We start from the raw sequence: 10,339 nt of genomic DNA, 5'->3' as shown, positions 1-10,339 counted from the left end.
TTCAGAACCCAGTATAATATAAACCTGAATCTATGTAGTATCAAACTTTTTTTTATACTGGACCCTGTCAAAACCCTGTAGGTTATGCCCCCTCCCCCTCATCCTGACTTGGCTGATATTGGGCTTCCATTTTGAACCAATTTAACTTCCCCCTAGTGCCCCCAAATGTTTGTACTTGGCCTTAATGGCACAATTTCCAGACTATTTCTTTAATGTTGCAGATCTATTTTCCCTACTTAGAACTTCCTTTTGGCATCTGTTCCAAAAATTTTTAGGGGTGCACTGATAGCTTTTTGGGGCTGAGACAAATGGCTGGTTTGTTTTTTTTTTTTGTTTTTTTGTTTTTTTTGTTTTTTAACAAGCCATATCAGCTGATACTGATCCAACTACTGATATATGGCCTGGCAGCTTGGAGAGTAGCATCCTGCTGGTAAGTCTGTGGGGAGGAGAGAAGAAACGTGGTAGGGGGACAGACTGCGGCCCCCTTCAGTGAGGGAGGGAGTGGCGCTGGGGCAGGAGCGGTGGCAGGCACTGCCCAGCAGGAATTGGGTTGGGCTGTGCTTGGGATGGGTGAATTTTGGGGTGGCTGTAGCCCTTCTCACAGTGCCACTGCTGCCCTAAGCGCAGTCCCGGCTTCCCCCTCTGCAATGATCTGGGGGGCATGCAGTGGCAGGAGCCACGTCTCCCGGATGTGCTGCTTGCAGCTATATCCCCCACCCTACCCTGACTGGCTAGCACCTGCCCCACTCCCTCACCACGGGGGGCCTCAGTCTGCCCCCCTCCCCCCATGCCATTTTCCCTCCCCCCAATAGACTTACTAGCTGGATGCTACTCTCCACACTGCCGGACTGTGCTTCGGGCTGCCAGCTTGCTGTGCTGCAGCTGCACACATGTATGGGGCATCCAGAGCTGTGTCAGAGTCACAATCTGCTGCCTGCATGCCCCTGTCTAGGCAATGTATCGTGGCTCTGCCCTGGCTCTGGGCCGCACTGTTGCTGCCACAAGATCCCAGCCCTGGAGCAGCACCCTGCCCAAGCTGCCAGTGCTGCTGGGGCTGGTCTCTGTGGAAACCCTGGCTCCATGCTGCCACTGCCCTGCTGTTTCTGGGGTCTCCACAGAAGCTGGCTGCAATGACACGGGCAGGGACTGCTGGGAAATGGAGTCTGCTGCGGGCCCAATCCAGCCCATGGGCCAGACTTTGCCCACCCTTGGTATGTGTACCCCTGGGGGTACTTTGAAAGGTCCTAGGGGGTACACAAGGATGGAGCGCTGCCACCCTGTGCCACTGTCTCAGGAGCAGGGCCAGGGTGGGGCGAGAGCAGGGCTGCACAGACGCTGTGCTGCCGCTGCCCTGCTGCTCGCCACAACTCTGCTGCACATCCGACTACTCCCCACCCCCTGCTCTGCTTTTTGCCAGCACCACCACTGTCGGTGGTACACTTATTGAAAAGGGGGCCACTGGGGGTACACTTATTAAAATAAAGGTTGAAAAGCCCTGACAGCTTATAGAATGCAGCTTGTTAAAAGGTACAGTAACTGCAAGATAACTTTTTTCAAGAACTTAATTCTTCCCTTCCCCCTGCAATGCCTTGAGTGTTTGCTGGGCAAAATAGCATAAAAATCAAATAAATACTGTATTTTCTTGCATAGAACACACTGCCCCCCCAAAAAACCAAACAAAAAACCCCAAAACCAAACAACAAACCCCAGCTACTGATTGAATTGGAGTACACTTTTTTTTTATGCGAGACATAGAGCAGTTTCTGCTGCTTACTGGGGGAAACCAAAAGTCAAGTCTGCACACAGGGAGTAGAACAAGGAGCTGACTTGGCTCTCAACCTCCTGTTGCTGCTGCTAATCGCTACCAGGAACCTCCTCTCCTCCCCACCCCACCTTCATTCTGCTTTTCAAAACAAGGTGCGTATCTTACTTCGGTGCATATCGTAAACAAGGAAATACACCAAATAAATACTTGGGGCTTGGCAGGGCTTGATATATATTTTTAATCAATAAACATCAGTAAAGGCTGACTTTACGTCACACTCACAGACCGAAGGGAAAACATTTCCAGCAGTAATTAAAATGTATGGAAATTTAACTTTGAGCAGTCCTGAAAATTTAAATCAATAAAAATTGAAAAACATCCCTAACTTTGCACAAGCCGAATATTCAAATAGATTAAAAATCAGTATAAATGCTTAAAAATAAACAACGATTTTTAGCTGTCAAAAGTATTTAAAAAAAATAACAAATTCTGCCAAACCTGGTTGTATTGGATAGTTTCTTACTAAATGGCTCATAGTGTTCTGTCACTTTTTTAAACCAGTGAGGAAGTAGCTTTGATTTTAACTTAACAGTTTGTTTCCTGACTGGAGTCGACATAATGCATGTTGTACTTTTTATCATGGGTTTACCTTCCACTTGGTTGCTTACTTCCTGTTTCCATATGTATTATTTAGTTTTGTATTCTGCTGACTTGATTACCTAATTTAAAAAAAATATTTTTTTTTCTGGCCAAGAGCCTAAGGATTATGTATGTTTCAGGGTTGTTGCTTGTAGCCATGTTGGTCTAAGGACATAGGCAGACAAGCTTCTTTGGGTAAATTATCTTTCATTATACCAACTAAATAGGTGGAAAAATTGTTCTTTGCAGGCTTTTTGGCACAAACTCCCTTCATCAGGCATTGGAGAGTCAGACTTTTTAAGATCAAACCATACAACTAAACTGCTCATAGTAATGAGGAAAAAAGCAAAGTAAATACATGACGCTAAAATTTTGAGAACTGCAGACGTTCTAGTCTTTGCCATGGTTTCATTTTTACTGTTAGTTTTCTAGTCTGTGCATGTTTATAAGTTAAACTTCATTGAAATATGAACTTTGTCAGCTCACTTGATCAGTTTAATGCACAGCTGATACTGTTTGAAATGAGTAAATGGGCACTTGAATAACTTAATGAAGGAATGCGGTATTTGAATATGAATAAATAGTGAAATGGATGTATCATGATTACCTGAATCCAAGACTACTTTGAATTTTTCAAACAGTCTGCCAATAATTAGATTCTGTACATGGAAAACCTACAAGTTTTATTATAATTTTCTAGATGTAGATCTAATTACTAGTAGGTCATCTTAAATTCATATCCTCCACAGCTACAGTGGGGAGAGCAGTGGCAGAGGGGCAGGCTTCTTCCCCCTGTAGCCTATATAACCTCTGCCCCCTTCATCTTTCTTCCCCTTACTGTGAGATGTGGCTCTGGCTCCATTTCCTCCTGGGGCATAAAAACATGCAAGTATGCCCCTGCCCAACTAATGGAGCAGTGTCCTGAGCCTGGAGTTGAGGCACTTTTGAATGGCTAGCCAGGGGACAGCGTTTCCAGTGCTCCAGGAGTGAAGGGAGCTGGAGCCTGACTGCGCCTGACAGTAAGGGGAGGGGAGGAAGAGGATACAGGGGATTGGGGCAGATGCTACTATGACTCTGATTCTGGCTCTGACCTGGGCTTAGTGCTGAAGTCGGAGCCAGAGCAGTTACCTGTGTTGTTTCCTTGTCCCCCTCCCTCCACTTCTGTACTTGGATCCAAGACCAGGGTTTTTTTCCTCCCCATGCTGAATGAGGGGGGAAAATCTTTTAGTGGATTGAAGTAAATATAGTAATTGTTTACTGTACTACCATCTGATTTGAATTTGTGGATGTATTGGGATTTTTTTCCCATAACTTATAAAAAGATAATTGGCTGTGGAATGTAAATTCACTAATTTTATCCTATTTCTCAGTTAACATGGGGATCTGGGACAGACATTCCATCAACCAGTTTAACTTAAATCAGTTAAGTCTGATACTACATCCAGCCAGGCTGATCTTAAACTGGTTTCAGCCATTTTGAAGGCAGTTTGTGCACTGAACTTCTTTCTGTTACAGGCTTAAACTAGTTTCAGATCACATTAAACCTGTTTATATGTAACTTCTGTCCCTAGCCAAAGCAACTGAAGACCTGATACTTGGTCAGCATAAACTAGCTCCAAGAGTAATATAACTAGCTCATGCAAGAGAAGCTCAGGGCCAGTTGCTTCTATAGAAGATCCCATGCTGCTCTCTTCTCATATTGCTTGCATAGGGAGGAAAAATGTGGCACTAAGAGGGTGGTGTTAGGTTACTTTTGGAAAGTCAGATTTCAGGCTGTTTCAGTTGAGTGTTTTTTCATGGATTTCATAGATGTTAGGGCTGGAAGGGACCTCAAAGATCATCAGGTCCAGCCCCCTGCCCCAGGGCCAGGAAGTCAGCTAGGGTCAAAGGATCCCAGCAACATAAAAGCTAGTATTAATTAGACTGAATAAATCTGCAACAGGACTAATGCAGCATATAAATTTGTTGTAGTCTCCTTTCTGTGAATGTTCCACCCCAGGATCTGAGCCTGATAGTTCACAGAATGGTTTAAAGCAGACACAGTGAGTGGTTTAGAGTAACTTAAGGCTAGCAAGCAAGGTGTATAAGAAGTGTATGTGGTGAAGGTCACTTGGCTCTCTGGAAATGATTGCCTTAATGTATGTGAACTGAGCTGAGTAACACAACAGAAATGAAGACTCAGTTCGTTTATTTGTGACACAAGGCCAGCTTCAGTATCAAAATTCAAGTGTTTTCTAATTGGGCTCAGTTCTGACTTGTCCATTGATCTAATGAACAGTTTTTACATCCCAGTCTACATGCTGTTTTAATTTGTGGCACACTGGAGACACCAGTCATACAGTTCATTTGTGTAAGACTTATGGGTGCTCATTCACGACAAATGAAATTGGGACTCTCATTTATTTCAGCATATTTTACAGGCTATCAAAAATCCACTAGATTGTAAATATTCAGTGAAACTACTGATTTTTTTTTGAAGTGAAAAAGTTTAGTTTCCTGCTTTTAGTTTCCTTTGGGCCACTATAGCAGAGGCAACACAGACTAAGCCAGTGTTAAGTGATATCGTAGTAAAACCTCCTAGACCTATAAAATATGGAATACATATATGCAATGTGACCTTTACTTGTATATGAGGGGATTTTTCCACTTCAGAATAATTTTGTATTCTTTAGTGTTGCTTGTAAAATGTTGTTATCTCTGTTTAAAAATATCTAAAATAACGCAGTAGTGCGGGTAAGATGGGCCGAGGTAGCGTTAAAGTAATATTGTAGTGAAACCTCCTAGACACCCATTTATTAGCTTTTATTTACTTGAAAATGTAGCATATGCATGTAGGCTGAGAAGTCAATTGGGACAAGAAGGTGAGTGAAGAAATTTGGAGGACACTGGGAAGAGTGAGGAAAGACAGAGAAGAAAAAAAATGCAAACACAAAATAAAGTGCGTATAGGAAAAAAGCCAGTAAGATCCAGAATATGAATAGTAAGCCAGGGGTTTCAAACTCATCTGCCTGGTAGGCCAGGAGAGTGGCATGGGGGCTAGTCCACAGGGTGGGCTATCTTTTCAGTAAGCATAGTTACATTTTTCCAGGAAATAGAAGCCAATGGATGGATCTCTCCCTCAAACACACACGCACATGCAGTCTCTTATAGGCATTGTCAAACTCAGGGGCAGGCAGAATACAGCCCACCAGGCAATTTCATCTGGCTCATGGGTGGCCACCAATGAATTGTACCCCACCCAGCCCACACACCTTGCTCCCATCTTCATGGGTGGAAGGGCCTGGCCCAGCCAGCATGCAGCTTCTGGGCAGGGCTGCTGCTGCAGCTGCAGGGTACTTTCTTGGTTTCCCTGACATCCAGTGACTCCTCCTAGTCTCCCCGCTGCAGTGCTTGGTTTGGGCAGCAGGTAGGGAATTGGTAGGGGTGGTGGGGGCTAGAGGAAGCATATGGCTGGGGCTGGCAGGAGCAGTGTGTGTGTCTAGGTGGGGGGGAGAGGGCAGCAGAAGCATGGTGCTCAGGTGGGCGGGGTGTGGGGACCCCATGGCGCACAGCCCCTGTTGCTGGCAGCAGCAGCAGCAGGCAGGCCCTCGGCATTTGTAACCCACGCAGGCACTGCCACCTGCCTTCCCTGCTCCCTGTCGCCATGGGCAGGGCCTGAGACTCGAGCAGGGGGTAGGGTTCCCCTGCACTTCTGGCAGAGTCCCAGGACCTCCACAGCAGGGAGTGGGGAAGGCAGCTGGCTCCATTGTGTGGGGCTTCCTCCTAGTGTTGTGCGAGTGCCAGGAGCTGCACATGCACCGCAGGGAGTCGCATGCCATAGGGGCAGGCTGGCCTGGCTGTGCTCCTTGCAGCCATATATAGCTCTGGCTGGAGCCATACACTGCTGGGCAGCAACACCTGCATAGGCCACAAGTGCCCTGTGCTCTGGCTGCCTGCTGCCACTGCTGCTGGCAGCAGAGGCTGTGCGCTATGGGTGGGGAGTGTGTGTGAGGGGGTCCCCACATCCCTCCACCCTTCCTCTCACCCAGACCCTGCCTTCACAATGCCCTTCCACATACATGCACCCAACAACACTCCATACACAAGAGGAGTAAGAGTATTTTTGAGCTGTTGTGCAATCCTATATACACTATGCAAATACAAATGATTGTGGCAAATTATTTAATAAAATTAAAATATGTTATAGTAGGTGTTTGACTTGTGGTGTGTGATTTGTTGTTTTTTTTTTTTTTTGGTTCCAAGATGGCAGCCCCTAGCTTTTTCTCCCCCCTCCCAAAAGGAGTACTTCTGGGGGCGAGGTGTGGGATTTACAGGCAAAGGTCAGGAGTTAAGGGTGGAACTTCTGGTCCCAAGACAGTAACCAAGGGGCAGGGCTACCCTTGTGGCCCTTGCCAACTCGCTGAAACTCATTAAGTGGCCTTCAAGCCAAAATAATTTCCTGCCCCTGATCTAACTTCACTGAACAGCATCGACCACTTGTATCTTAAGTTTTATGCTGTTTACACTGAGTAATCTAGTAAATGTTTAGCACAGTACTTCTGTGTTATGATCATGTGATATAAATATGCACTTTATCTTGCAGTCGAATGTGATTTTGAAATAATTGGTAGAAGGCTATCAACTTAACCCTAGTAAAGCATATGAATTGGCTTTATCCACTTATAATGAGGAAACATGCATTTTCTTGCATAGTGAGGAATTAAGATTTCTGGACCCGGACTTAAATAATGACAGCTGTCAAGGTTTGTACAAAGATTTTATTATATCAGTGGAAAATGTGCCAGTGACTCGTATGTTCATTTTTTTATACTTTATTCAGAATCTACTTCCACAACAAAGTACTTACAAGTTTGAGGTAGAAACCACAAATTTTGAAGCTGTCTGATTTTAATATTTTCAGCTGTGAGTCTTAAGTGTTTTGACCTCCTTCAGGAGTAACTACAGATTTGGTGGGCATTTTTTCTTTCATTTGTACTCAGTGTTAGAAAGAAGGTAAAAGGGGTAAACAAGTCTTCTATCCCTGCAAAAAAACATTTTCTCCTATCCAGTAACCTATTTTGAATACTGTTTCTGTTCCCAATCATCTTTTTTTTTTATTTTGGATTTTCCAGTGTGTTTTCTTATTGGATCAGAACGGTTTTTAGCACCCTGACTTGCACCTCACCTAAGACTGGACAAGTGCCATACCTGAGAGTTGCACTTCTTTCAAATAAGATAAGGAGCCACAATTGTTAGGGGAAGATTCAGATTGCCTTTTTTTTTTTCCCCCCCTCTCTGTTTTGCATTGTCTAACCAGTGCAAAGGAAACCAAACCACCTAAAAATCTCCTGTTGAAGCCTTATTAGCTGCAAAGGAAAACATCAGACAGTGGGGTGATGAAAAATACCCTCAACTGAGGGAAAGCAAAAACCAAACAAAACGTTGCTACATTAGCACAAACTGAGAAAACAGACAGCCTCTTAATGTTCCTGGCTCCTGTAAAGGCTGCATCCAGGATTTACATGATGCATCTCTGTCGCTCAAACATGCTCTCGGAACAAACGCTGTCCTGCATGCATGCTGTTTCAGTATAGTGGGGCTGATTCAAACACTTGGGTTTAAATTTACATTTTATTTTCATCTATTTTTTTTCTTAAGGCAGTTGCAATTTATGACCACGGTGCACTCTTAGGTTGGAGTGGGATGTGCTTGATGCTGCTGGGCTCAACTCATGGAAATGCCCACAGTCTTCGTTATATGTAGAAACTGCCATTCATACTTAATTTCTGATTCTACCTCTCTAGCTGTCCATGTTGAAGTTACCGCTTGGCATGCGTTGCAGAATAACTGTAATGTTGTGTCTGCCACTTCCTTTCTCCCTCAAAATGGAGTTGAATATCCAAGACTAAATAACTGCTGAATGTTTAGTAACTGCTACATTCTCTTAAAGACTTGGATGACCCTGTAATATGTCTGTAACAATACACTTAGTAGTTTAAATGTAAAGTTAGCAAACTTCAAATTTAGTTTTTAATCTTTGCTAATGAAAGGAATGCACTTATGGGGACCTCTAGCAATATTTTTCAACTATTTTGTACAATTTTGTTTTATCTTTGAGTTGCAGAAAGACAATGGGACCACTAGCTTGCCAACAGGAAATGCAGTTCTCCAAGAAATTGAAGGGCAGAACCAAGAAATGGCAGCTTTTTATCAAGCAGTTACAAAGTAAGAAACTACTGAATTCAAATTAGCTTTCAGAAATAAATAAATGGCTAAATAGCATTGTGTGCTATTGTTATTGAAAACATCACACTTGATAACACATTTTTAAAGTAATATTCACAGGTCCGGTCCTAGTATTTGGCTGCTTTAGGCCAACTTTAGTATATGTCCCTTCCCCCCATCAATTTATTCTAACTTGGTTTATACAGTGTAACATGTTGGCACAATGTTATGTAATAGCCTTAAGTTTACAGTTTGTTTGCATTTTTTGATTCATTGGCATACTCTAGGGTATTGAAGATGCAGCCTGTGAGTGGTCATCTGGCCCCCGGTGCTGCCTCTTGGTCTGAATTGACACACGCTGCAAGTAATGTCTGCCCTGGACCAGTGGCAGGAAAAGTGGGGGCAAGGGGAAGGGTATTGCATGCAGCATTAATTCCAGAGCAGGTGCTGTGGATCTGGCATGCAGTGGGGTCCACAATTCTGATCCACCCTGTGGACTGGCGCCATACCACCCTTCTCGCCCATAGGGCAGCTGAGTTTGACACCCCTCATTTACTGTCTTCATATCCTACACCTCACTGGCTTTTATCCTGTACTTACTTTGTATTTGCATTTTATTCTTTGTCTTTCCTCATTCTCTTCAGTGTCCTTCAAATTTCTTCACTCACCTTGTCCCAACTGACTTCTCTCAACCTATCCCTTATATCAGTAACTCCAGACAAAGGCATTTGCTGCAGCAGCCTCCTTCAGACGAATATGATCAGTGCCCAGCTGGTTTTTGAAAGTGAAGTGTACGGTAGTAGGAGAATGGATCCAGAGGGTCCCTTCTAACCTTCTGCTCCTATGAACTACTAAAGCAGTGATTCTTAAAGGCTGCGCAATGTCACACTAGTGTGCTGTGAGATCCCCAAGCAAGGAAGTAAATGCTCTCCTCCCCTGTTAGGCACCTTGTGCCTACTCTAGCAGCACGTGCAGCTGCTCATCTGGAGCTTGCCCCTCCCTCCCCCCCAGCCCTCTTTCTGGGAGGTGGTGGTGTGGGGTGGTAGGAGGTGGCACTCCATCCACACTTGCTCATGCATACCCCCTAGGGTCTTCTCAAGTGCCCCCAGAAGTATACTTACCCCCTGGTTGACAACCCCTGAAATAGAGTATTCATTATAGTCGCCTCATTCTAAAAGGAATAAGGCAAAAACAGTGAAGATCAAAACAACAAAACAAACTATTAGAGACATGGAAGACTCTATACTGGCAGGACTCCTTTTTTTCTTGAGTTTAGAAATCACTCAGCATCTTTTTTAGGTGCTATTATAATACAATGTAAGATTAAAATATTAGAAATTCCTTGTTTTAGCAAAGAGGTGAGCCCTAAGAAAGCTATTGTTAGTTTATTGCCATCATTTGTTTTTAATATAAATGGGGATCACACCATGTGGATGTATAATGTATCTTAGCCAAAAAAGAAAATAATTTTACTGCCTAGATAGCCTGTGGAACTTGTAGCTATAAGATACTGAGGCAAAGATGCTAGGATTCAAAGTCCAACTTCTGTCCAACTTCCGAGCAGGCAGGGGCTGTACAGCATGGCTGCTTGTCTCCATCACCTCGTGGGGTGGGGGATGGGAGCAGCCCCTCCTGACACTCCTAGTCCAGGTCTACACAGCACATGGGGGGGGGGGGGGGGGGAGCCCCCGGGAGGGGGGCCCTTCCCCCCCCCGCGCCCCTCCCCCCCGC

At 44.5% G+C, this 10,339-nt stretch overlaps 1 protein-coding gene across 2 annotated transcripts in view; it reads left to right on the top strand.

Annotated features, from left to right (window-relative positions):
• PIK3C2A (phosphatidylinositol-4-phosphate 3-kinase catalytic subunit type 2 alpha) overlaps window positions 1-10,339 on the top strand; it is a 115,563-nt gene that overhangs the window by 17,802 nt on the left and 87,422 nt on the right. Inside the window, exon 2 of one of the 2 annotated variants that reach the window (XM_019519659.1) lies at window positions 8,508-8,608. In XM_019519659.1, coding sequence (XP_019375204.1) covers window positions 8,508-8,608 — 101 coding nt within the window. Of the gene's footprint in view, window positions 1-8,501; window positions 8,609-10,339 lie in introns of both variants that reach the window. The other variant, XM_019519658.1, reaches the window with a different exon arrangement.

This window comes from Gavialis gangeticus, unplaced genomic scaffold (genome assembly GCF_001723915.1).
Source record: "Gavialis gangeticus isolate Ggan-Ray unplaced genomic scaffold, GavGan_comp1, whole genome shotgun sequence".
NCBI lineage: Eukaryota > Metazoa > Chordata > Crocodylia > Gavialidae > Gavialis > Gavialis gangeticus.
The sequence above is the reverse complement of the archived record's forward strand: the minus strand, read 5'-3'. Positions and strand labels throughout refer to the sequence as shown.